Here is a 27613-nt window from a genome sequence, read left to right as displayed (position 1 = left end):
GGTGGAAACCACTCAAGCGTCTCTATACCAGCACCTGCAAACATTTACGGCTATGTTCATGCTGTCTCCCAGAAAAAATGCCTGGGAAGCCGAGCATTCCTTTTTAGCCAATGCCAGCTTCTGTTTTTTGCATTTTTTCAGGAGTGAACATTCTTGCACAGTCTCTCAGTGCCAATCCTTCCATGGCCAGCACACTGACACACCTGGACCTGTCTGGGAATGCACTTCGGGGGGACGATCTTGCAGTAGGCTCTACCACCTACCCATCTTAGAGAATTGTCTCGTTTACAAATAGATAATGATTATCAGGAGAAAAGCTTGTGGATAAGCTAGTAGAAAACATACCTAAAGCAGAAAGGCATTAGGCTTACAGTAGCCTAAGTAGGCTAAAGTAACAGTGCAAAATGGGTCACCTTTTATGGTGATCAAGCCTCCCTGTTTGTCTCTTTATGTACACATTTCTGTAGGCTAATGTTTCTCTGTCTCCCCTTTTTTGCCATCTTTATAGAATCTCTGCAATTTCTTGGGTCAGCCAAATAGCCTACAAACACTGGATCTGTCTAATAGCGACTGCCCTCTTGAATTAGTGAGTTGCTTCTCATCTCTATCCAGCCATCACCTGCTTCATTAGCCTATAGCCTACATTATGCATTTTCTTTGTTAAAATGTTAAAATGTTGAGATAAAATGCACTTTGAGGTTGATGAAGTTTGTAAATATGTGCTAATTGATCTGATATTTCCCTTAGATATGCTCTTCGCTGCTTCGGGGATGTCTCAAGAATCTTTCAGTTCTCAACATGTGTAAAAGTGTTTTTTCTCATAGGTAACTCACACACACACACACACACACACACACACATTATACACCACACACAGTCATGTATCCAAACTATATTTTCCTACCCTAGCCCAGTTCTTTGTTTGATAAGGCTAAATGTATTGATGTTTTTGGTTTGTCATCCATGTTCCAGGAAGGGGAAAGACATCCAACCCTCTTTTAAGCAGTTCTTCAACAGTGCATTAGCACTGAGCACCATCAACCTGTCAGGCACAAAGTTACCCCCAGAGGCACTGAAGTAAGCCACAACCTCCTGTCACATGTAGTGTCTATTTTCCTTTACCTGTCATGTCACATAAATTATAGAATACAAAAAGCAGGTTATATATAAAAATAAAAAAAAAACTCAGATTGTCTCTGGCTTCAAAGCTCCCAAAAGCAAAAACACACCATATTTGCATTCAGGAAGTGCTAATCGGATGGGATAATGTTTCTGTTCTGTGTCTGCATTTGGGTCTGAAGTCTTACTCGGGTCTTTGTTCTGTTTCTGTGTTCTGCTCTGTTCTGTTATGCCAGAGCCCTTCTGCTCGGGATTGCCAGTAACACCAACCTCAAAGAGGTCTCGCTGGATCTGAGCAACTCCGAGGTGAGCCTAGAACCGAGCTCTGGATTGTCACTAGTTCTGAGGTTGATTTACAGGGTTCTGCCTTTTGTCCCTGTTTACATGAATTTGTGAGTTGTGTTCTGTTTGTATTTTTCCACTTAGCATATCTCTTTTTTTACACCACAGTAGTTCCCGTGGCAATGCTTTTTTATGCTGGCACAGTGTTTGGGTTTGTGTTTAATCCATTTTAATGATGAAGGGAGACAGCTGCCAAGTCTGCTGCTGGTGGCCTCTTTTTGGCCCAGCTCGTAGCGTAAGCAGGACCATGATTCAGTGAGCTAAATAGCCATGTGTATTGTGCTGTATGTGAAAGACACCCTTTCACAGAAGCCTAAATGAGATTACATTGTGGCATAAGAAGCATGGATAAAGTCTCTTCCTCCTGTCAGTGCTCACCCACATGTGGTCCTGTAGTGGATTAAATGGGATCAGGTTTACTCATTCACAGTTGTGAATGCACAGCTGACTTTACATGCTGAAATGGGGATTAGCTATAAAGGCCCCTGTTGAGTAATTTATTTTTTGCTTTTGCATGTTTGTATTCTGTATATTTTTTTAATGGAAATAGATTAGTTCACAGATTTAGTGAGTATCCAGACAGAGCAGAGATTGTATATCTATTTGGGAACATTGTACTATCATCTTCATTACCCCACATTTTAACATGATTGTATCATCTGAGCACATTCTTGGGTGTAAAGTAAACTTTACAACTTTGCCAAAGTTGAACCCCCATAATTTGATGGATTGATTGCTCTTGTCTTGACTGCAGCTGAGGTCAGCCGGTTCTCAGATCATGGAGGGCTGCATTGCTGAGATCACCAACATTTCTAGCCTGGACATCTCGGATAACAGTGAGTCCTCTGAAGACACTGGAATGCTGTCCATCTGTTCTGACCCCGGCTCCCTTACTGTATATGTGCCTCAGATGAAATACACTGCCCACACATACTATTTGAACTATGTAAAAGGCCTCCTTCAGCTCACATAATAAGTATTGGTTACTCCTCAATCTGACTGTGACGTGGTTTTAGTACACTTGCAATATCATGTTGCATTACCTGTGTCAGGTTATGATGCTCGTAATTTTTCAATGGTGTTGTCCGCTAAGTTGTTGTCCTAATGTTTTATACCACTTGGATTTTTGCCAGGCTTTGACACAGACCTTACCACCCTTCTGGTGTGGCTAGCAAAGAACCGCTCCATACGACACCTGTCCCTGGGCAAGAACTTCAACAACATCAAGTCCAAGTATGAGTCTGTTTTTTCACTCACAAACTTTCAGGAAATTTCATATGCAATCTAAACTAAGGATCTGTCCTGCTCACCCTCTCTCTCTCACACACACACACACACACACACACACACACACACACACACACTCACCTCACTCACTTACTCACTCCCTTTCCCTCTCCCTCCCTTGTGTAGGAATTTGGGCCAGGTCTTAAGCAACTTGGTGCACATGATTCAGGAAGAAGAGTCTGTGAGTTATTTTCCTGTCCAAGTCCTCTCCACAGACTGCTAAACTTAGACCTATCTGGTGTCTCTGAGGAAAGACTCTCAGACAGAGATTAAGTATAATCCAAGTCTGAAGTGAGTTTTAATGGAATTTCTCAAGATCTACTCTTACGTCTCTCCTGAAGTCTCACCCCAAAATGAATCAGCGACATCCTAGTTCCTAGTTAAGCAAACATGGCTCTGAGTTCAGATGTTGAACCAAAATTAACTCTGGGAAATACGCCGCTCATACAGAAAAAGTTGAGGTTTTTGTTGATGAGAAATTATTCCCATCTTAATTAGGATGTATTGAGATTAAATAAAAGGATTTGTGTGTCGAAGGGAGCACCACTGACTTGTGCTCTTCTCCCTCTAGCCCCTAACGTCCCTCTCTCTGGCTGACTCAAAGCTAAAGGGTGACCTCTCCATTGTTCTCAATGCACTGGGCAGTAACACCAGTCTAACCAAACTGGATATCAGTGGCAATGGGATGGGCGACATGGGTGCCAAAATGTTAGCCAAGGCCTTGCAAATCAACACCAAGCTAAGGTGCAGTGCAACTGTCATAGCCAATTTTGTACTCTACCCTATTTTGCTTGACGTGTTCTATAATAATTCATATTAAAGTTATTGAAGATATGTTGAATTGATGTAGTTTACTTTCTCCAGGACTGTTGTGTGGGACAAGAACAGTGTGAGCCCACAAGGCTTACAGGATGTTGCAGCTGCCCTAGAGAAGTATGTTCTATTTTTGTGTACAGCTGTGTGAATGCATGTAACATTGAATTTGAAGTGTATGATGGCATGTTGTGTACAGTTTACTCATAGATTTATACTCTTACCTGCTCACAGAAACTACACCATCCGCTTCATGCCAATGCCCATCATAGATGCTGCCCAGGCACTGAAGGCCAGCCCAGAAAAGACAGAGGATGCCCTTCTGAAGGTCAGAGGTCAACACTGAATTTTTATCATAGGAGTAGTGTATGATTGGTGTAGATTCAGAGATTGTGTAACAATAGAATTGAATGCTACATAGTGCATAGCTATTCATATGTGTATATGCATTTTATGGAATGACTATTGTATGTTATTTACATTGCCAGGGTACAGTTGTGAATATGCCTGTACTTTGTGTCAGCATTCATTTGTGTATAGATGTGCTCTTTCTGTCACTTTGTATTGCCTGAACCCCCAGTTAGTAAGGGTTTTGGCAGCACTCACATGGAAAATTTCTATTATAAACAAATAAACCGTGAGAGACATGAGGGAGACATGAGGGGTCACTCGAAAACATGCAGTGCAATTTGCACCAATGTTTGCCTTTCTCTGTGTTCCAGATGGAGCAGTATCTTCTGAGGAATCATGAGACACGCAAATACCTCCAGGAACAGGCCTACCGACTCCAGCAAGGCATTGTCACGACAACCACTCACCAGGTGTTTTTGCCGTTAGCTGTACTGCTCGCTAACCTCCTGGAGCTCTTTGACCTAGATGACTGTTTCCTTATGATGAGGAACTCCATGGCCAGTGTGTTTTTAGTATCCTATTGGGAACTGTGATATGATCCATTGAAAAGTTTCCCTTTATGCGTACAGGTGTATTTGCTGGCACTCCTGGGTCTGACTTCTTTAGTTCTTCTTAGTCTAGTTTCCACATGAGATCCATTGACTGATGTTTTTACCTCACCTACACTAAAGATCACATTTCCAGACATCTCTGTAAGCTACTCTGTCTTAATCTACTCATGTCTTACCCCCCCAACCCGCATCTTCAGATGATTGAGAGAATGTGTGTGAAGGTTCAGGACCACCTGAACTCTCTGAGGTACTCTGAGACTGACCCCATCCAGGAGGACATGAGGGTGGCTCAGAAGCTCCTGAAGGATGCCAGGAACTCTAAAACGGTGAGAAGCACTGATTGACAGGATGAGTAGGTTTGAGATTCTAGGTTATAATCTTGACACTGCACTGTCCACACTAAAAACCACCTAATATTGTTTCTAGAAAGGTGTATAGTATACTGTTAATGGATATACATTATTTCTGTCATCGCCAGCTTAATAGTTATGATTTTTGTTTAATGTAAATTGAGTCATTTTTGTATCTGTTTGTTGACTTACTTTTCTATCCATATCTTGCCCTCTGTATCTCTCTGGTTCCAGTTACTGCCTAACATGTACCACTTAACGACGTCTCGAAATGAAGAGATTGCGGAAGGCCCTTGTATCGGTCCCATCCAGGACAAGCTACAGTCTATGGCAGGAGAGGTAACCGGAGTCATGGAACAACAACTAAAGGTATTCTAAAACCTACCTAAATCACAGGGATTATGTGATAAATTGAGTTCAGGTTCATAAAATCTCAACTACATATAGTATAAGGGACAGGAGTTTTCCTGGCTTGAAGCCCTGAAACATTTTCTTAACAGTTGGCATATGAATTACTTATTGAACTCTACAACTGTCTCTGTCCCCTAGAACCTGCTGCAGTCCATGGTGGATGCAGCGGAGAGTCTCTGCCCTAACGTTATGAAGAAACCCAACCTGAGGCAGGAGCTTGTACAAGCCAGTGCCAGCAAAATGGCCGTACCAAGGGACTTTGTCTCAACCACCTTACTGGAACAGTCTGCTGTAGACATAATCAACAAGATCAGGTGGGGTTTTGATCACTGGGGGTTCACTGTACTCTTAATTAAATCAGTGAATATAAATGTATGGGAATTTATTTCCAACCGCTAAGCTAAAATATCCGGGATAGGCACTAAAACATCATAGGATCATGGATTCTTAGGTATAGAAGTGAAAGAAGTCATGATAACAAGATACTTAACAATTGCTTACTATCTTTTTCACTACTTCCATAAAGAAGAGAAGAGAGCCAAGCAAAGATTGAGTTTGAAAAATAATTATTAATATTATTATTAATTAATATTTATCATCTATGTTAATAAAGAGTTATTTATTCAGTTCTTATGCATCCTCTTCTACTGTGGATGATTTCCTCCAACAACAGAATGCAGAAGGCTGGCTGGTCTTGGCCCTCTCCTCTTGCTCTCTTCTTCTCCAGTTTTTCGGCCTCCTTTCTCTCCTTAGCTTCCTTTCTTTGCTTCTCCTTCAGCTCAGCCTTCTGGACTTTCTCCAGTGCTTTCCTGGTCTTTTCTTCTACCTTCACCTTCTTTTTAAGCACAGAAGCCTTTAACTTCTCCTGCTCTTTAAGGGTCTCAATCATGTGACGCTCCATCTTTTTCTCGAACTCCACATCAATCTCTCCCTTGAGCGTCTGATTTTCAACAATGACGTCTTCAATTTTCTGGCGGTTGATGAAACTCTGAGAACAACAAAAAAAAACATATTTTGGCTTAATAATGATCAAGATTATAGCCTATGTCTGTGGTAGCCTGCTAAGCCTCATGTTCTAAGCAGTGATTGCAGCATGTCAGCTGTGTGTTCAAGTACCTGGAGGTCATCATTGAGGCACGCCCTGTTGTCCTGGAGTTTCCTCCATTGATCCCTTATCATCCATGATTTAAAAACCATGGGAGCTCTCTCGGTGCCGTTGGCTCCTTGAGTTACCTGAGGAAAACAAGCACAGCATTTTCTCAGATTCCCTCTGTTGTGTAGGATAAAAGTAAATATCTTTGGAAGATCAACTAGACTATGTGAAATGTCAAGGTAAAAGTGACATTTCTCACCATCCATTTTTCTGCCTGGCTCTTCAGCTCCTGTAGCAACCTTTGCTTCAGGACTGCAGCAGTCAGAGCCGTGGATAAGGTGCAGCTCTCCCTTTCTTTGGTCCATCTGTCCCACCTCGCAGACTCTGTAATCATGCGCTCTGTCTCCTTGGCCATCATTTTATCGTAGTCTTCCTCCTCCTTCATCTCCAGGAGGAAAACTACCCTCTTGTGCTCTTTCTCCAGAGCAACAAGTTTCTTTCTCTCCATCTCAAGCTCCTCAGCCCTTCTGTCCACATTGGACTGCAGGCGTGAGTAGGTGTTGCGATGCTTCTCCTGTAAATCGTGTTTGGCAGCCTCTCCAGCCGCTTCCACCCTCTCCTTCTCCCTTTGCCACTCCTCCACCTGCGCCTTCCTGACATGCTCCATCTCTGTGACATCCTGGAGAAACTTCTCCAGAGTGGCCTTCAGGATGGTCTCTTTCTCCTGTGCCTCCTCCATCATGCCAGCGAGAAACAGCTGCAGCTCCTTGGCCCCGGCGGGACTCAGGGATGCTCTCAGATGCTCACTAAGTTGATCCATGTAGAAATCGTAGTAATACCAATGCTATCGTCTCTGTGAAATAGTGTTCAGAATGAGTGATACTGAAGAAGTGCGTGGCTTTTTATACCCATCGAACGTTATCGTTAACATTCTGAATTGGAGTGGAATTTTTTGAAATGGAGTGGAATTAAGAATACTCAGTGTGTGCGTATGCTACGCAATAGTAGCCTAGCCTACTTGAAAAATATGCATCATTAGGGCCTGAATCCACCAAACGCGTTTTTTGCGCTGATGGCGGCTATTTTCAATAGCCGACAATTCCTATGAAGTTCAGCGTTCACTGTGCTCAGCGCCGTCGGCGGAAAAAAGCCAAAGCGACACATGTGTTAATCTGTTCTCGTTTTGTAAAAGGTTGTCATATAGGCCCAGATATATATATTAAAAATGGCATGTTGCATCATTGTGGAGAAGCAAATTAGGAGACCACCGTTTAGGCCTATCAATCTGTTCTCGTTTTCAAAAATGTAAAGGTTATATAGGGTAAAAAAAGAGAAAAAGAATAGACCTAGTAGGTCTAGCGGCTAGCCTATCATGTTTACGCCCACTTGGGTGCAGCAAAAATTCTCCCATTGGAGAATTATTGTTGCTATTTAAAAATTGTGATCAATACAGAAAGCTGCGTTATTTTTTGCGTAACAGTAACAACCTAAAGTAATGCTTCACTTTTCCAAGATCACTTTATTGTTACGAAAAAAAGGTTGTCGAAATTATAAAAACATGATCACCAAATCGTATTTTTTTTATATGGATATTAGCTTGCCTAAGAACACACCAACAGCAATAACGATATGGGAACGAAGTGAAGGAAAAGGAGCTTGAGCAAATTACTACTTTGCTCTTATATGAGTTTGTCGTATTTCTCAATGGGAAAAGTTAATTGAAGAGGGGAAATGTGAAATAATGAGTAGCCTAATGAGCGTTAAGTCAGGGATAGGATCAAGCGAACAAAAGTGCACAGTAGCCGTCGACAGTTGGGCGCGACTAGGACCGCGCTAATGGGCAGAAGAAAATATATTTGTCTAGTCCCTGATTTCGTCAGGAAATAAAACCACTGCATGTAATATTACATTCAGTGAAAAATACAAATATTAAATAGTTTACAGATGTCTGTAATAAAACATGTATTATTCACATGCGTAATGGATAGGCCTATTAGGCTACAAGTTTCCGCCAAATGAAAATATAGCCTACAGTCAAAATACTTTACAAATGGGGGGGATTCAGCTTCAAAGCTATATTTAGCTAGCTCTGGCAGTCATTGTTTTATGCAGGATCAAATAGCATTGCTATATAGATCGAACCATATTGAATACTGCACAGAATAAAAAATAAAAAAGTGAAAACTGAGAAAAGAGAAAATACTGTTGTGTTGTGTAAAAAATACATATTCCCAGGGGTTTAAAAGGGAGGGGGGAAATCATACTGTATATTTTTTACATCCAATCCTACATTTTCAGTAGGCCTACACAAGCTTCTAAACTCTGATGCAGTAGAGAACGTGTTGAGTATGTCCTGTAAATGATTTTCCCTTTTTCTTCCCTTAGTGAAGTGAAGCTCAGTATGGCATCCTTCCTCTCGGACCAAATCGAAGATGAGATTTTAGAAGCTCTGTCCCATTCTCAACAAACCCTGGTCAGTGTCTCTGAATGTGTAAACACACACACACACACACACACACACACACACACACACTCACACAGACACACACACACTCACTCACACAGACACGACACAATTTCTCTGTGCACCATGACATGGAGTTGAGAGTGCAGTGTCTGCATGTGCTTTATCCCACTAATCTGTTCCTGCAGTCGGAGCATCTGAACAGGCGAGCGCACCCCCTGCTGCACCACGACTCCCAGGAGACGGAGGTGTTGGAGGAGAGCATCCTGCAGCCAGAGAGCCACAGCTCCGAGACCGAGGAGATGGAGGATCTGGACTCCTGCTTGGTGGGCACACACACACACACACACACACACACACATCTCACATCAAGATTCATGGTCAAGCAGGGCTCTGAGACATATTCTTACATTATCGTACTATATAAATCAAACTGAGTTGAATTGTCTATCTGTGACTCATGAAATAACACTGTGAGCCCTTGTTTCAACAAGCAAAGTTAGAGTGCATGAACTAAAGCCATCATATGGCATATAGGAACATTGAGCTGACTCATCAGTGTTTGCAGTTAAGGTCTTGCCCATGGTGTTAATTTATCAAATTGATTTTGCCTAGTTATTGAATTTGCTTTAGATAGACTTCAGACACTTTGCCCATCATTCAAGTTAGGACCTCTTGACCAAGATGCATCTAGAGCAGTGGTTCTCAAATTGTGGTACGTGTACCACTGGTGGTACACAGATTCTCTCTAGTGTTTTTTCATAAAGACAAAATAATCACTTCAAATTTTATCAAAATATATCAACAAAAAAAAAACCTTACCACGCAATCACTAAAGTTACGCAAAACAGCATGTACAATGTAAAATATGCAGTTAAATTGACCTACGCTACTGTTTTACTCTGGTTATAATGGTGATACTTGGAGTGCAAATTTTCTGATGTGATACTCATTGTGAAAAGTTTGAGAACCACTGATCTAGAGAATGGATACAATTTGATTGTAAACCAATCCATTTCAGAATAGAAAAGGAATGTGGTCTTTTTGATTGCTTTAACTCAATGCATGTGTATGTGTTTCCGCATGACTGAGCCTTATCTCTTCCTGCATCTCTTGTCTTTGCAGCTGACACCCAAATCTAAGAGGAAAAGTATTCTTTACAGGATGCTAAGGCCCATCTCTGTCGCCTTTGGTAATGTAGCATTTGGCTTTGTGTGACTGGGAAAATATTCTTACTCTTCTCTTATTCACAAAATATTTGACTTTACAAATGGCCTGTTGTCATCCCCATCAGAAATGGAGTTTGATTTAGACAAGGCCTTGGAGGACGTCCCGATTCATGTGGAGGACCCACCATTACCCCCGCCGCCTCACCCCAAGCTGGAGAAGAAGCCGTCCGGGGTCTTTGGGGACCTGCCTTTGGCAGAGGTCACCAGCCTCCAGCACATCACCAAGCTCCGGCCGAAGAAGAACAAGATGACCAAGCCCAGCAGAGCCCCAGTAAGGCTCCCAGAGCATCAGTTAACTCCCATCATGCACTTTTGCTGTATGGACTGATCTCATCTAAAAATCATCCATTAGATCTCTATGCTGCTGAATATGGCTGCATGATTTGGGGAAAATATCTACTTGCTATAATGCGATTGCCATTGGGATGGGCAATATGATTTTTGAATGTCCATGTCAAGATTGAGTTCAATATTCCAAATGTGTTTTTAAGTTGTGCCACTTCTGCACGCGTAGTGCATGAGAAGCACAGCACTCCTGATTGGTGAGCTTCACTGTCTACGACTGGATAATTGCATTGGTTCAAAATACGATTGCGATAATTGTGCAGCCTTTATTGCTGATTTAGCTGTACAAACATTATGACAATGTGCCAAGCTGTGTAAATTAAGATGTTCACCTATTGTTCAGGGGTGTGTCTGTATTGTAATGAATTAATTGAAAAGAATTTGTTTAATTGTGTATTGAAGGCCACAGCCAGCAGCCCAGCCCTAGAGGTTGATCAGAATGGAGTTGTGGTGAAGGTGGATGAGGGGATGGACGATTTCTTCTCCAAGAAGGTCACCAAGCTCAGTTTCAAGTAAGTCTGAGGAGGTGCCAGTCATCCACACTCTTTGTTTTGTTTGGGTAATATTTCCGATCACACTGAACATTTCAGGTCGTTCAGTATTAGCCCATTTTGACTGTTGTGTTTTACTTGAAGAGCTTATGAACATGTTTTATTTTTCTCCTCCCAGGCGCCTCACACAGAAGAGTAGCCCATCTCTGCAGGATGGCGACAGGAAGCGCGAGTCCCGGATGAGCGGCCTCTTCAACCGCATCAAGCCACGCTCCAAGTTGGAGAAGAGTCACGCGGCTTCGGCGACGCCCACCACCCCTCAGCACACGCCTGTCCTCAGTCCCACTTCCACCGCCACACCGCTGCCCCCTGCTCCCACACCCGACCCAGAGGAACCCACACCGCCCAGGCCTCCGGTCAAAACCGCCATCCTTCCTCCTGTGTCCGAGCCCGACGTCATCTTCACACCCGCTGACCCTGAGCATCCAGAGGAGCCCGTGACCTCCGACCCCAAGGAGGCAGAGGCCACGAGGAAGCACAGCCCTCTGATGGGACGCCACATGGGCGTGCAGGTGATGGGCAACGACTTCCTAGCAGAGATGAGAGCCAAGCAGGAGCGGAAGGCCGCTGCCACTATGAAAGTGAGTAAGCTACGTTTCATGCTGCCATATTGCTTATTACAACAATATTCTAAACATTGGCTACTCATTAACTCTGAGATTGCATGTGTCATAGCTGGATATACGCCAGAGTTTGCTGTTGTTTATAGTATTTTAAAAGGCTGCCCTGCATAATTTTATTTCAATAATAGTATAATAGTTTATTATACAGTATTACATACTAGTATTGTGCATTACTGTATGTATGTACTGTAGTCCTAATGCTGAACTGTTACTATTTTATGTGATGAAACTGCCCTCTACTGGTCAAATCAAGTTAGTTATAACAGTAATGGGTACGAAATGAAATAAATAGCTTTCAGTCAGCACTCTGGTTTACTGACTTATGTATTTTGTTTATGTCAGTATATTGTAAAGGTCTGAATCATGATCTTTGTACATTGTTTCTCAGGTTAGTGAACCCTCTTCTCCAGAAAAGACAGAGTTGACTAAAGCACAGGGTGAGTGTTTGTGTAGTCATGAGCTCTGAGGGTGTGTGAGAACCTTTCCTGTTTTAAACATATTTAAAGCATCTTCCAAGAGTTTGCCCAAAAGCCCCGTGTTTAATATTGTGTTGCTGCTTGTAGTTGACAGACATTTCCTGTTTAAACATTTGGCCGGTGGCCTGCCTGTTTGAGTTGACTTCCTATTTAACATGGTGTCAAACAGTATTTTTTCCTTTTTAAGATGTCTGGGAAATAGTCACCTGGTTCAGAACCCATTAAATATTTATCTCTCTGACCCTGGTGTAGGCTCAAGTGAGGAAGACCACCGGCCCTCTGAGAGGAAGGCCCCAGCTGAATCCCGACCAGAACCTGCCTCCAGGAACGTCCATCCTACTCTTCCTCCCACCTCGGCCAAGCCCAGCATCGGCATCCCAAAGCTCCCTATCCAGAACACCAAGCCTGCCCTCGGCCCTCGCACCTCTGGACCCCTCAAGACCCGCACCAACAGCAGCAGGAGCATCGGTAGGTATGGCAACAGCCTCCTTAGCAGAGAATGGGCTTGGCAACAGTGTTCGTAGCACAGTGAAGCATTCTGGGAGAGTGATTACAAGAATTGCCTGTTAGGTCCTGGAGGAGCATCGGTAGGTATGGCAACAGCCTCCTTAGCAGAGAATGGGCTTGGCAACAGTGTTCGTAGCACAGTGAAGCATTCTGGGAGAGGGATTTAAAGGACTTCCCATTACATCCTGGAGGAGAAAGAGATGGACTGTCTGTTACCTCTATCTGAGAAATATCTAGAAAATATTCACTCTGTTACCTCTATCAAAGAAATATCTAGCAATTTTTCCTGGTTCTGTATACATTTATATTAATCTCTTCCTTCTCTCCCATCCTCTCTCTCTGTATTGTGTCTTTCTGTCTTTGTGTCTGTATCTGTCTATCAATCAATTAATCATTCAGATGACAGTCCGGATTCTCCCAGTGGTGGCTCGTCTCCAAAAATGCCAAGTCTTACCCAGGTGCCTGTACCTGCCCAGCGCCACAAGAGGGCGCCCTCCGACACTGAGCGAGAGAATGTGACCAGTCCACCGCCTGAAGACCCTGACAGCAGAGAGTTTCCCTCTGGTGAGCTGCCATCTATCTATAAATTGCAGGAACGTCTGTGTGTGTGTGTTATTCGCATATCTCTCAAACCGATGGTCCGATTGGTTTTAAACGTGGCAGGTGTCTTGCTACGGGCACGAGTAAGTGCAGTGCCAAGTTTGACGTTGTTTGGATAAGAAAGGCAAAAGATATTTGTGACACTGCAAGGCGAAACCAGTCGCTTTGCGCACGGTGCTATTTTGAGAAAATCCACGTTAAACAAACGTACTGTACAGGTTAAAATGTCGAATTTCACGTTTTCGCATAATTCAACAGTATACAGTCTACACTTTCATATTGTGAACAAATTTCATGGATAAACATACGTTTTGACTGTTAAACCCTGACTTTATTTAGGTGAAGATTCAACACATTAGCAGTCATTCCCTTTGTCCACGCCGCTATAAGGTTTTACGGTAGGCTAGAGCTAAAATGTACTCCTTAGGCTACTCATTACTCGTACTCAATGTGTCAGCTCTCTATCGTTCTTGGCAGATGTAACCGAATATGAATGTGAAAGCACGAACTTTTAGAAATATCCTGGTGTCATTTTAGGGACCAGGAGAAGTTTTCCATTGACGTAGCGCATTTTAGAAGTATACACAATCTATGTACACAGAGCTTCCTCTCCTCTAACTTTCCCTGAAATACATTAATTATATTCTATAGTGACACCTTATGACCGTCCCAGGTATTAACTAGGGGGCAGAAAAAGACACTGAAAAAGACACTGCACGGTTGATGAAACTGCACATAGTCAGGCATCCGCTTCAAAGTCACGCTACCGTAAGGCTAATAATAGCTGTGCCCTTACACCATCGCACGTGACAATTTACTTAAAAAGGTGATTTTATCCTTTTCTGGATGTGGTTATCTTAGCGATACTTTTTGCAATACCCTCGATATACATGTCGTTGGAAAGCTTAGTTTATGGCCATTCATGTGAGCACAATAACTTAATTTTGTACATTTTACCAAAGGCACTGGTTTCGCCTTGCAGGGTCACATTTAATATTTAAATATATTGGTAAAAGAAGCACACGTTGGCTTTCTCCGCTCTACCGTAGCCACTCCCCCTCTCTCGCACAGCGCAGGACCAGAGGCTGAGAGTGTAAGCGGAGTTTTGCCAGCACTGAATCACGGGTTAAGACGCAAGATGTTTGGATGATTATCATATTACTTCAACAAGACTCTCTGTATGCAGTTTGCTTGCGTACAATGATGTCAGTTTTTACAGTTTGTCTAAAATGCAAACAAATACAATAGAACTTATAACAGTAGAATGGTGTTTCTGGATGAGTAGAACATGTGTTTTATGTGTGCCACATATGGCAAGTATACCATCATATATGCTACATCAGAAAGCATGCTATGATGAAATCACATGTAAGAGTTAACCACAAGCTACTTTAATCCGTCCCCCTTACAGAGATAGCTGGAGACAGCAGTGTATTTGATGGAGACCTGGACTCTGCTCCAGTAAAACACTCATCCTCCCTTCGCTGCTCAACCAATCCTGTTGTGGAAGCAGATGAGCGCCAGCGAATCAAGTCCCTCCCCACACCTGGTCTGTCTAATCAATTAAAAAATAAAATGTTTGGTATTGGAATAGAGTGATACATTTCGGCATAAATGAAGATGCCAGTATTATGCTTATTGTGCCTTTTTAAAATCTACAAGTAAATGCTTATAACCCCATAACTCCATGTTGCCATACTGCTTTTATCTAATGCCTGTTTCAACCAAAGGTAAAAGTGTCCGAGATTCAAGTCTAATATTGTTGTTTATTGTTGCTGCAGTGAAATTGTTCCCAGAGGATGACCCAGTCCTCAGTCCTGGTCTGCTTCCCCCTCCCTTTGACCTGCTTCCCCCTCCCCTTGACCTGCCTGAACCCATCCCAGAGGACCAGCCCCCAGACCCAGACCCAGACGCCAGCGCATAGACGCCTGCCTCCTCCTCCTCACCACAGACCAGACAAATGAAGATGACGCCTCTGACAAAGAGACTCATAGGAGTTTTGACTCTTCCCTCTCCTGCCATTTTTTTTTCTTCAGTACAACATTTTAATGTACGTTTCATATCATTATGGGCACACACTACACAAAAGTGCGGGACCAGGGTTGTGTTCTCGTTTCAGAGGAGATTGAAAGAGTCTTTGGTATGTTAGTGCTCATGATTATGACCGTATACCTTGCAGAGCCTAACAGGGATCGATAGCCACTGTAATGCTGTTTTTGCCCCCTGGTGGTTCTTGTAGTGAACTACAGACAATAAACAGCGATGAGTTGGGGAGGTCGGTGTACAGTGGTGACTGGGCATTTCACTTTTTGCCTTTTTGCCTTTTCATGTCTTTTTATCCTCTGGTAAGTCAGCTTATCAAGGGAGTTTTTCTTAGTTGCATTAGTTGAGAATAAATCAGCTATTGATGCCAAATAGTCTTATGGTGTAAAGTATGTTTCTGTATATGTGCAATATATGTTAATTCAATGTATGAGCTATACCCTCAGTTATGTTTCACTATATATGTGTTAAAGTCTTGAGGTTAAATAGTTGGTGGATATTTTGTTAAGCATGTATAAATGGGTACATGGTGATGGTTTTCTGCACCTTTGTGTAGTTTTTTAAAAGTAAAATGCAATTACTAATACTACAGTTATTCATCACTGATTATTAATGTGTAAACAAACACATTAGACAAGATTTTTTGCAAGATTGCAATACTGACCTTTCTCTAGATAAGTGTTCTCTTTTTGTTCAGATTACTTTTTCATACATCTTTGCACTGCTCTTAGTTGTCCATATCTTATACAATATGTATATTTGTGCCAATAAAATATTCTACACAAATTTCAAGTCAACCAAAATGTTCCTTATGGATGAAAACTTTTAGGCTGCAGTCAATTACAGACGAGACAGTGGTGAGGAAAGATGTTTTATGACAGTTGTTGATCTAAGCTCTCGATATTTTTGCACTACCGAATTGTGCTTTCTCCAATCATCCACCTTACCTGTAGGCATAGCCTACCATTCTCTATCAAAAACAGGGAGGTGGAGTTAAGTAGGCTACATTGAAATAAGACATACCATTTAGCCCATTGTAACGAGATAGCTCTCTGTGCCAGTAACTTCAGATCGGAGTTCATTAGGCCTATTTCACAGTTTTAATGGTGCTGTCCAAGGTCCCATGGACAGCACCTCCTTATCTGGATGCTGCCTCCTTTCTGCAAATCTGGAAGCATTTTGACTGACGGTATATACGGTAATTTAATGGTTATAGTGTAGGTTCACTATATACTCAAATTATGCTGTACATTATATTTTCATTTAAATATGCATGTGTATGTGTTAAAAAACACAGGGAAATAAAATTGTATTATGCTTTATTATAAGTTTTGGTGGCTGGGTAGCTGTGTGGCTGGGTGCCTTGTGGCTGGGAAGCTGGGTACTGGATGGCTAGGGTGCTGGGTGCTGAGTGAAGGCGCCTCTTCCTGCCTCCATCCCCAGCCCAGTAAAACCACTTTTTAATGGTCTGTTCAATTTCAGCCTCAGTGGCAGCAGAACCTTCTTACTGCATTTAATACTAAAGCATAAAAGTCAAAACAAACAGAATTACTAAATGCAGAAGTAACCATGGAAGCGTAAGTACAACAACTTTTGTAAAGAGAGAAGACTAGACAAAAGAGAGAAAAATAGTGATGAAATGGTGAAACCAACCTATTACCACTGTTTTCAAAATTTGTTTTTCAAAGCCCACGTTTCCATTCAACCCCCTCCAGGTGACCTTCTGGGAAAATTCATTTGTAAATACCCTTTGCAAAACCCTCCAAACTGTTTTGCATAAGGTGGCACCCCCCGCTAGTCCAAGCAAAAGAGTCTGAAAGTAGAGAATTACCCACATTGATTTTCAAATCAACTACAATTACATTACCCTGTCTCTAAGAAATATAACAACTCATCAAATCCTTTTTCAGTTCCAGAACAGACTGAAGGTCTCCTTCCAGAACCATTAAGTCGTGTGGGCCCTTCAGTGGAAAATAGGCAGTGCCTGTACACTGTCCCCTGTGTAGCAATGGAGCCGTTGGTAGCAGAGGCAAAGGCAGCATGTACAGTAGATCTTGCACCATCCTGACTATGTTTTTCTGCTGCTGTATGATTATTTCTTGCCTTACCAGCATGTCATGCAGCAAAGCTGTAAAGCATTTTCAACAAGAAAACAGAAAATGAGTGTATCTATCTATCTATCTATCTATCTAGTGAAGCAATACAATAATTCTTACATCCACACAATTGGCCACAGACAGATGCATTTTTCAGCCGTTGTCTTGGGGCGTCTGGAAAACATTCACTTAAGAGTAATGCTTTGAATCCTTAAATGTAACTCATTTAAACATCCAACATTTGTTTCTCATTAAACCTACGTCTAAATGTAATTATATCAAGAACTGAAACTGAATGAACTTTTATTACATGGTTATTTGAGATCTCTTTTCCAATCTCCGATAACCCCACTTGGTCCGATTGTGGGCTGATAATGTATCGGCGGAATCGTGATGGTGATGGTATCTGAGGGGGCTTTGGTAGCATGCTCCTCTTGGGTGCCACCTCTTCATTATCACTGTCGTATACATCGAAGTGCCGGTTCCGCCTTTGGAAACAAACACACAAGAAAAAACACCACAATAATAGAGTAAGTAAGTGTGTAAACAACAGAGGTAAACATGTGTGGCACACATTTTTGTTTTGGTATAGTAGTCACCAGTCCACAATTTTACAAATAGAAACTACTGTTATAATGAAAAATAATATAATTAAATGATAATGTAGTAAAAGGGAGATAATTAGCCAAAATACAAAAGCACTTTAGTTTCCTGAACGTCTTACTTGATTTATCTTTTTTGGGGCCGTCCAGCATCAATCTCAGCTTCTGATTGAAGATCAGTCTGCTGCTCTGCGAGTGGCAACCAATCCTCGCTTCTTGATAATTATCTGTTTAAAACAGACCTCAATTTTAACATTATGTCACTGACCTTTTAACTGTTATCAGTTTATATCTGACTTCTATTCAATCACTCACTTGTGTATAGCACACGGGCATTATACAGGGACCAGGTGTTGTCTGCCTCCTGAAAGTTCTTGATGGCCCTCTGCAGCCCTTCTCCTTTATAAGGGGGCCACCAACAGACTAAGATTGACCGAGATGGACTAAGCCGTGAATATTGTACACAACAAACTCGGCACCATATCATTTTTGGAAATGCTCTACAAATGAGCACAGTAATGCTCCGGCAAAGTCACTCATTACATGACAACAAGGGACTTGCCAAAATATGTATTGCAACTGACAACAGCATGAAATTTTCATACACATCCTCAGCTAAAATATTCTTTAACACAAATGGACCCATGTACAGTAAAAACTGCCTGAGTTCAGTTGCTTTCCACCTTAATCTTTCTTTTAGTTCCCTTGGCTTTCGTGCAAACTCTGCAGACACATGAGACTTCAAACTGACCAGTTTCTCTGATATAAGATTGGACTGTAGCGGAAATGCGGCAGAGTAGAGGCCCAGCCCATCCACAATTCAAACTGCCTACGAACCACACCGAGACAAACCAAATACATGTAGTCATGGGGGAAACCACTGACCATGCCAAAGTCCAATTCTATGAAGGATGAGTGTCCCACATGATGGTCCTCATCACTACCAGCCTTGAAAAGCTCATCAGTCCTACGAGCAGCATGTTCAGGGAAAGTCATGCGATAACTACACGTTCTTTTGTATGTTTAGCAGTATAGCATAATGAGTATGACCAATTACATATGATATTCCACAGATGACCAGCTTTATTACAAGAGAAGGAAGGACACCCTGGTCAAAACTGCAGCACAGCAGAGGAGGCAGATAAAATTTTCAGAGAAATTCACTGTAATTACATCAGTGGGCATCCAGGCCAGTTAAAAACAAGAGATGCCATATCATATTTTTACTGGCCTGGCATGTCCACAGACATAGAAAAATATGTAGGCTCCTGCACTGTGAGGACATTGTCATTAACTGAATAAATTGACTTAATACTTTAACATCTGACACGCATTTACTCTATAAATATTTGCAGGTGTCACACAGTACACAGAATGCCAATCAAAGAGGAAATCCATCAAGTTCCAATCAGAGTTCACCCCAATAACGGTATCAACTCCAGAATTTCATTTAAAACAGAGTAGTTGTAATAGCTCAAATCTATTTTGTTCATTATGTGAACGTCATCTATTATTATCTGTTAACAGACCAAGGCTCCATTTGAATTGGTGGGGCTGGACCTAATTGGGAAGTTGTCGAAAAAAAGAAAATGTCAATCAATACATCTGATGTATTGATTGACATTTTCTTTAGCATCCTCACATTAACTATGTGAGCATATGTGTGTAACTTTACAGAAAGTCGACCCATCTTATCACTGAATTAAATATCCAAATGTAAGTTTTTGTAGGTCAGAGACGTCTGCTTGACCTCAGGGGTTAAAACAGTCAATGGCCAGGGAATGAAATGTTCGTTAAAATAGTTTGGTCTCTTGTCCGTACTCTTCTGGTATAGATTTCCTGCAGGGTAGGGAGAGGTGCTCTGATGGTACCTCCGGCAGTAAAAGTCAAGTGTCTGTAAAAGAGAAAGAAAGCATATATAAGAATATATATGACAATTTACCCTGTCCATTAATATAATTTAAGGTGCTCTAAGCGATGTAGTGGTTTCTAAGCTAAAACATTTTTTGTCACATACAGCAAACATCACCTGACCATCCGCTAGCTGCCTGTCCCCTGAGTACACTGTGGACAGCCCAGGCTCCAAAAACAGCCTGGTCCAGCCTGGACCATGACACATAACAAACTGTTCCAGCCAATCACCGACGAGATGCACATTCGGGAGAGTTTCAGTTGCACGGGAGGGAGGGGCAAGCTAACTCTCTGTTTTGTTTGAACGTCAACAGAAGTGACGTTACCCAACATTGCTTAAAGCACCTTTAATGCAAAGTACTCAGCTTGTGTGACGAATAAAAGCAAACCCACACTAGCAGCCTAGAAGTCAGGTGCAATTCACCTTATTCACCCGGCTGCCAGAGGGGTACACTTGCCATTACACCTCAGTCCAGCAGATGGTGGTGGTAATGCACTCCGTTTGCAAACTGCCAAAAAAAGCTCACCGATCAAAGAAGAAGGGTTCACTGGCCTGTTTTTCTTCTTCAGTGAATTGTTTTTTAGCAGTTTGCAAACGGAGTACATTACCACCACCATCTGCTGGACTGAGGTGTAATGGCAAGTGTACCCCTCAGACTCGTAATGGCCGCCGGGTGAATAAGGCGAATAGAAGTAATGCCGATGTGTACTATATATACACCACCATTATAAAGTTAGATTATTATACACTTAGAAATTTATTTTGATAAAGGACATTTAAAAGTGACCCTACACTTCTGAGCAGTAGTATGTCTGTGTGATATTATCATCATAGCACTTGCCTTCTTTCTTACACCACCTTTCTGATGCCTAACATAGATCATCCCCCACCTGACGTGCAGTACCAGTCTCTGGCTCCAGGCTTGGACTGCTCGATGGCAGCTAAAAAAATAAAACAGCAATACATTTTGTCATTGTTGATTAAGATAAAAATCATAGCATTAAAAAAATAAGTAAGGTAAGTTAATCAGGTGTACAAACAGAAATTGTAATTACCTTTTGAAGGCACCCTGCCACTAGGTGTCAACAATAATCGTTTCGGCGATGCATTGCAATGCGGGGCATGCACGATTCAGCCTCGATGCGGCAACGTGCCATAATCGATTATGTCACTGTTTATTTTCTGGCCTTGAGTGGATAATAAAGTTGTGAAGTTTCAATTACTTCTGGGGGCAGTTCCGGAGCAACGTTGTAATGACATGCGCAGCCTGTAGCTACATGCTAAGCGGCAGCACTAGCTAGCATAACAACAACACTAAAGAATCAAGATGACGGAGGGAAATGACCACGATAGACGGGTAATTAAAAACGCACCCAAAGCTTGGAAAGCGGACATCTGGGCACATTTCGGATTCTACTAATTTAATGGGAAACTAGAAAAGACGTACGGGGTGTGTAAAACCTGACACACTAACATCAAGCACGTTGGCGGTGCCTAACTTCACGAACCATGTCGATCGTTGGCATCCTGAGTTGGCTTCGTTACTGTGTGGTTTACAGGCCACGGTGGCCTTGGTGCCCCCTTCTTTCAATATTCTGTTTTGCGTCCGACTAATAACGATTTTTATTTAGCCTATGGCCTGTCAAAATAATCTAAGCATTCACAGCGCAAATTAATTTAGTCTTTTACGCAATCGAGAAAGTGACAGCGCACGGCAAGAAAGAAAGTGCATCCAAATTCACCCATTCTTCTCGGTTGAACCAAAGTCCTTTTAGGCAAGTCCCTCCACTCGGCGGCCATATGACAACGCTTTTTGGGCACTCGTCGGGCATCCTATTCAGCAGAAATGCGCGTGCGCAAGGCTTCACAACACCAATCTTGCTTCAGCGGCGAGATCACAACACATTATTGGCACGATGTCTTCACAACACACCATATGATTGGCTCAATGTCTTCACATCACACCACATGATTGGCTCAATGTATTCACATGTCGACGTTTTGCCAAGGATATGTGTAGACAACGACCATATTGGCGTGACAAACTAGCCCCATGCATTTCTATGGAGTATTTTTTGAGTGCTGTGTCTCCACATTAGAAAGTCTCTGGTTAAACTACTCGCGAACGAGCCTACTCATAACACAGACATCACAAGTAGCCTATCACATCACATGAAAGAGCTTTTTCTCAGCTTTTAAACTATGTTAGCCTTTAATTGCTGTGGTGAACGGTTCGTGAGAAAATTACACTTAAGTGAATAATATAATTCAATTTAATCATAATTCTACTGAAGGTTCTACGCCCATCTCCCTACCCATTCATCTCGGTGGAATACTTCACGAACCCTTTGTTCAACACATAACAAACCAATAACAGCTGACCTTACCGAACAGAAAGGTGTAAAGCAGGCCCCTGTACAGTTAGCCGTTCCAGAGTAGGTTCTGAATTTGCAGCAAATTTCGACATGCATGGATGTCTCCAAATTTGGGCTTTAAGTTTTACAATGTGTTTAAATTATTCTACATGATTTCATAATGGGCCAAATACAAAATAAATGTTACAAATATCGCCTAGATATCGGTAAATCAGAGGACAACTGACTAAGAGTTTGTGAAAGTGGCCTTAATGATCACAAAATGCTAAGCATGCATATATGCTCTTAGAGTTTCTTAAAACTGAGCTGTGCTTAAATTGTTCAATACATGATTTCATAACAGGCCAAATATAAAATAAATGTTAAATATATCCTAGATATCTAAATATTAGATGATCAGATGATTTACAGTTCTATGTAATATGCCACGTTTCATGTTTTTGTAATGTTTCATAGGCTACAGTGATGCAGGTCTACTGCTGTGAATAGGCTAAATACAACTTTGATCATTTTTATAGCCTACTACTATATAGTTAACTTAGGCCTTGGTGCCCTGACATGTGGCCTTTGTGCCCCCCACCAAATATGCCCAACTGAAGGCCAAGTAGCCTTGCCCCTAAAATGGTGAAATTCCATTATTTAATGACATTTATGTCAAAGATACAGGAGAGTGATAATACACACATAGCAGCCAATAAAATCTGTTCAATATCTGACTGCTTGTATTGCCTCATGACCTCAAAATTTGCCTTGTTGTGTGCAGTAGAATTTTGATGCATCGCAATGCATTGCAATGAATCGTAGAATCGAATTGAATCGAATCGAATCGTTACCTGGTGAATCGTAATCAAATTGAATTGTAAGGGCAGTGCCAATGCACACCCCTAATGTCTTATACACCAAAAAATGGCTATTATGCCAGATGTGTGGTGCAGTATGTGTATGTTTTGTCTGGCACTGTCGTATGTGTGATGGTATGAAACTAATTTTCTTCCTGCTAATCTTATTTTAGATCAACACGGAATTTCAAAAGAATCACAATTGTCCCACTTCAATCCAAGTTCCTGTCTCCAAGCAATGATTAAGCAAATGATTGATGTGAGTGATGCAGAGTTTTAATCATGCAAACCTTACAGAGGCTAATATTTTTGATCATGTTGATATTGATACTTCTTCACATATTGTTCTATTATTATTTTATTATTCATCACATCCTAAAATTTGTGATGACCTCAGGAAGAATAAAGTATCTATCTATCTATCTATCTATCTATCTATTGTATTCGTCTAACTTTTTGTTTCTTTTTATCATATGGTCGTTTACAACAGTGGTTGAATTGATTGGATCATTTTAATGAATTCCATTGAGTCTTTTACATATGATGGAAGAGAGGTAACAAGTGGTTGGAGAAAGTAGACTTCCCTGTCACTCCAGTTTTATATACTCTCCCCAAAATCCACAAAATCTGCACAGATGTACCCCCTGGACGGCCCATTGTGGCAGCTATTGGGTCTCTAACAGAGAAAATTGCAGCATTCGTAGATTACTTTCTCCAACCACTTGTTACCTCTCTTCCATCATATGTAAAAGACTCAATGGAATTCATTAAAATGATCCAATCGATTCAATTAACAGATGAACACTGCTTCTTAGTGTACCCCCTTTTCAAAGCGACCACGTGCTTGTGTAATCCATTCATGTTTGTATTGTCTCTGAAAGCGTTTTTCTAGATCCGCTGCCTGGGCTTGGAAATCACTGTCTGAACTACAGATCCGGCGAACGCAACTAAACTGAGAAAAGGCTAGACTCCTCTTAAGTAGTGTTGTCACGATACCAAAATTATGACTTCGATACGATACCTGCCATAAATATCACGATGCTCGATACTGAAACGATACTACGGCGAAATCCTAAGATATCTGGAAAAGAAAGGACTCAACCTCCTCCAAGTGTATTGAGTCATTTGTGTTGAATTCGGTGCACTTTTGTAGTGTGCAGGTCAATTCTGGGTTCTAAACTTCTAAACTTCCTACATAATTATTATTTTTTATAGTCAGTAAAATAGTAGGCCTACTTTGTGTGATTAAGTCCTTTATTGTTTGTTATAGTTCATTTACATTGTGTTGTGTTTTGGCAATAAAGTAGCTTTAAATAGCCAAACTAGGCTAGATCAAGGTCAGTGTTGAAATTACTGCTTGCAAATCACTGAATGCTATGCAGAGGGGCCTAATCTTTAAGCCATCTGATGTACAGTATAGGCTACCCTAGGCCTTCCCGTGTTCATGGGATTTCTTTGACAGTTGCAAAGGGAAAAATGTGAGGATAGTCTTCTTTGCGCCCAGTGTACAAGTACGACGTTCCAACCACTCAGGTCTTCGTCATATAGGCCTACACTATTACCTGTTGCAATATATCTGTGTGCATTCCTACATTACGTCTATTTCTTTGATAACATGATTTGCTACCACGTAACAATAAGATGCTATTATTATTAGGACTCAACACGCTTTGGTGGTAATATATGCTGTGGGCTTTAATTAGCGCATTTCGGGTAGCCTATCCTACATCTGGGCAATAATTATTGAACAAATTGCAGTCTACATGCCATGACAAATATTACCAGTAGTACTGACCAAACATGAAATAGATTGTTTGGTAGTGTTGGTACTGGTTGGCACTGGTTCTGGCGTGAACATTGCGCTTTCATCACGTTAGCACCCTATGATTACAGCTCGTTATGTCTCGTCAAAATGATTAAAGCTCGTTATGTCTCGTCAAAATTCATTGATTAAGGAAGGTTCGCTTTATCCCAGAGAACCATACTCGTTTCACTTAGGCTAGACTAAAACAGAAGAGAAGAACTTGGCACTAACCATGTAGCTGTGTTTTCTATAGCATATTTGTTAACCTGTCGTTCTTTGAACTCTTTAAAAATGTTGGGATATGTCTGCGAGGTGTTTAGCCAAGTTCCATGCGTAGCCTACTACTTTTAAATTACTTTGAAACATATTTTACAAACGGGCCACTGTGTAGGCCTACCTGATGCCTTGCCTTCACTATTCGCGATGTAGGCCTATCCTAAATAGTTCCAGATTTCACATCACCTTTTGTTTTATCCACAAGGCTGTCGGCAAATAACTATGTTGACGTTGCTGCGCACTCACTCACTCAGAGCTGCCTGCTTGACACGCCCACTTGTCTAGATGCGTGCAAGGAGCAGTGAGAGCAGCAGTTCACACAGACACAGAACGTTATTATTTTGTTAAAGTATCGATTCTAAAAACGTCGGAAATCGTATCGTTTTTTGCGTGAAGGCATCGTGATACCTTTTTAGACTCGATACACCGTGCAACACTACTCTTGAGTGGAATAGGGTGAAATGATTGTCCATGAAGAATAGAATTCCTGTCAGTGCTTTTGCGGTACAAGTTAGAACCCAGTCTGTTAGAGTCTCTGTACACAAGGATGTCTAAAAAGTTCATCCTGTGCTTGTCATATTCCATTATGAATTTCAAATGCCGGCTGTTGGTGTTGATAAACTCATGAAATTTTTTCAATTGGGCCTCAGAACCTGTTCAAATGAAAAAAATATAATCTACAGTATGTACCTCCTCCAGTTGGAAATTGAGGATAGATGTGGGTTGCATAGTTGGTTCAGGATGATTTCCTTTTCAAGGAGTCCACAATAAAGGGATGCAAAACTTGGGGCCATTTTGGCTCCCATGCTCGTTCCTGATACGTGGAGGTAAAAATCAGAGCCAGAGAGGAAAAAGTTAGAAGTGAGAACAATTTCAATGAGGTCCACAATGCAGGAAGTGCTTGGGGTGTCGCTAGAGCACTGATTTAAAAAGAATTCTACTGCCTTGAGACCCCCTTCAAAGGGTACGTTGGTGTAAAGAGACTCAATGTCCATGGTCACTAAGAAGCAGTGTTCATCTGTTAATTGAATCGATTGGATCATTTTAATGAATTCCATTGAGTCTTTTACATATGATGGAAGAGAGGTAACAAGTGGTTGGAGAAAGTAATCCACGAATGCTGCAATTTTCTCTGTTAGAGACCCAATAGCTGCCACAATGGGCCGTCCAGGGGGTACTCTCTCGGTGCAGCTGGCTCCTTGAGTTAACTCACCTGATACCTGAGGAAAACAAGCTCATCATTTTCTCAGTTTTCCTTTGTTGTGTAGGATAAAAGTAAATATCTTCAACTAGACTGAAATGTCAAGGTAAAAGTGACATTTCTCACCATCCATTTTTCTGCCTGGCTCTTCAGCTCCTGTAGCAACCTTTGCTTCAGGACTGCAGTAGTCAGAGCCGTTGATAAGGTGCAGCTCTCCCTTTCTTTGGTCCATCTGTCCCACCTCGCGGACTCTGCAATCATGCGCTCTGTCTCCTTGGCCATCATTTTATCGTAGTCTTCCTCCTCCTTCATCTCCAGGAGGAAAACTACCCTCTTGTGCTCTTTCTCCAGAGCAACAAGTTTCTTTCTCTCCATCTCAAGCTCCACATTGGACTGCAGGCGAGAGTAGGTGATGCGATGCTTCTCCTGTAAATCGCGTTTGGCAGCCTCTCCAGCCACTTCCACCCTCTCCTTCTCCCTTTGCCACTCCTCCACCTGCGCCTTCCTGACATGCTCCATCTCTGTGACATCCTGGAGAAGCTTCTCCAGAGTGGCCTTCAGGATGGTCTCTTTCTCCTGTGCCTCCTCCATCATGCCAGCGAGAAACAGCTGCAGCTCCTTGGCCCCGGCGGGACTCAGGGATGCTCTCAGATGCTCACTAAGTTGATCCATGTGGAAATCGCAGTAATCGCAGTAACAACCCAAAGGAATGCTTAGGCCTACTTCTCCAAGACCACTTTATTGTTACGAAAAAAGGTTGTCGAAATTATAATAACAAGATCACCAAATCTTAGCTTTTTATATGGATATTGATATAGCTTCTTGATATCGGTCAACGTAGCTTGCCTAAGACCAACAACTAGCAATAACGAGATTACGAGAACGAAGTGAAGAAAAAGGAGCTAGTGACCAAATGAGCGTGAAGACATGGAGGATCAAAAGTGCAGTAGTGATGGAACAACCGACTCTTTTACGCAAGTCGGTTCAACCGGACGGTCGTTGGTTGGCCTACCGAGTTAATAGATTCGGTCACCGGTTGGCGCGCCCGGGGTGCGCGTTACTTCCCCCACCATCGTCGCTCCAAGACATGTAGCCTCAAGCTGCAAATGACCTGCTCTCCATGTCTCTGAAATTAGCTGGAATACACACTCATATTGACCGACACTAGACTCAAGCACTGGCCACGGTTACATTCGGTCTTCAGTACTCAGTTCAGTACTCAGCTGTGCGCGGTCTCCTCGTTAGCCTACCTACCAATAGCCTTGATTACTCATGCATTAGCACGGTTACGGT

At 41.9% G+C, this 27613-nt stretch overlaps 1 protein-coding gene across 1 annotated transcript in view; it reads left to right on the top strand.

Moving 5' to 3' along the window:
• carmil1 (capping protein regulator and myosin 1 linker 1) overlaps nucleotides 1–16398 on the top strand; it is a 33976-nt gene extending 17578 nt beyond the window's left edge. The window contains exons 13-38 of the mRNA XM_076302043.1: nucleotides 142–245; nucleotides 509–586; nucleotides 748–824; nucleotides 973–1077; nucleotides 1356–1425; nucleotides 2216–2297; nucleotides 2595–2694; nucleotides 2875–2929; nucleotides 3320–3492; nucleotides 3613–3681; nucleotides 3796–3889; nucleotides 4284–4382; nucleotides 4721–4849; nucleotides 5108–5242; nucleotides 5423–5598; nucleotides 8763–8850; nucleotides 9030–9167; nucleotides 9967–10033; nucleotides 10136–10341; nucleotides 10818–10927; nucleotides 11085–11547; nucleotides 11978–12026; nucleotides 12318–12533; nucleotides 12972–13136; nucleotides 14584–14721; nucleotides 14954–16398. Coding sequence (XP_076158158.1) covers nucleotides 142–245; nucleotides 509–586; nucleotides 748–824; nucleotides 973–1077; nucleotides 1356–1425; nucleotides 2216–2297; nucleotides 2595–2694; nucleotides 2875–2929; nucleotides 3320–3492; nucleotides 3613–3681; nucleotides 3796–3889; nucleotides 4284–4382; nucleotides 4721–4849; nucleotides 5108–5242; nucleotides 5423–5598; nucleotides 8763–8850; nucleotides 9030–9167; nucleotides 9967–10033; nucleotides 10136–10341; nucleotides 10818–10927; nucleotides 11085–11547; nucleotides 11978–12026; nucleotides 12318–12533; nucleotides 12972–13136; nucleotides 14584–14721; nucleotides 14954–15096 — 3329 coding nt within the window. The 3' untranslated portion in view covers nucleotides 15097–16398. The remainder of the gene's footprint in view (nucleotides 1–141; nucleotides 246–508; nucleotides 587–747; nucleotides 825–972; nucleotides 1078–1355; nucleotides 1426–2215; nucleotides 2298–2594; nucleotides 2695–2874; nucleotides 2930–3319; nucleotides 3493–3612; nucleotides 3682–3795; nucleotides 3890–4283; nucleotides 4383–4720; nucleotides 4850–5107; nucleotides 5243–5422; nucleotides 5599–8762; nucleotides 8851–9029; nucleotides 9168–9966; nucleotides 10034–10135; nucleotides 10342–10817; nucleotides 10928–11084; nucleotides 11548–11977; nucleotides 12027–12317; nucleotides 12534–12971; nucleotides 13137–14583; nucleotides 14722–14953) is intronic.
• Nucleotides 16399–27613: the final 11215 nt, after the last annotated feature.

Source organism: Alosa pseudoharengus, unplaced genomic scaffold (assembly GCF_046254945.1).
Source record: "Alosa pseudoharengus isolate Yale_2024_CS ecotype anadromous, Long Island Sound unplaced genomic scaffold, YU_APseudo_1.1 YU_APseudo_1.1_scf_23, whole genome shotgun sequence".
In the NCBI taxonomy this organism is placed as follows: Eukaryota; Metazoa; Chordata; class Actinopteri; order Clupeiformes; family Clupeidae; genus Alosa; species Alosa pseudoharengus.
The sequence above is the reverse complement of the archived record's forward strand: the minus strand, read 5'-3'. Positions and strand labels throughout refer to the sequence as shown.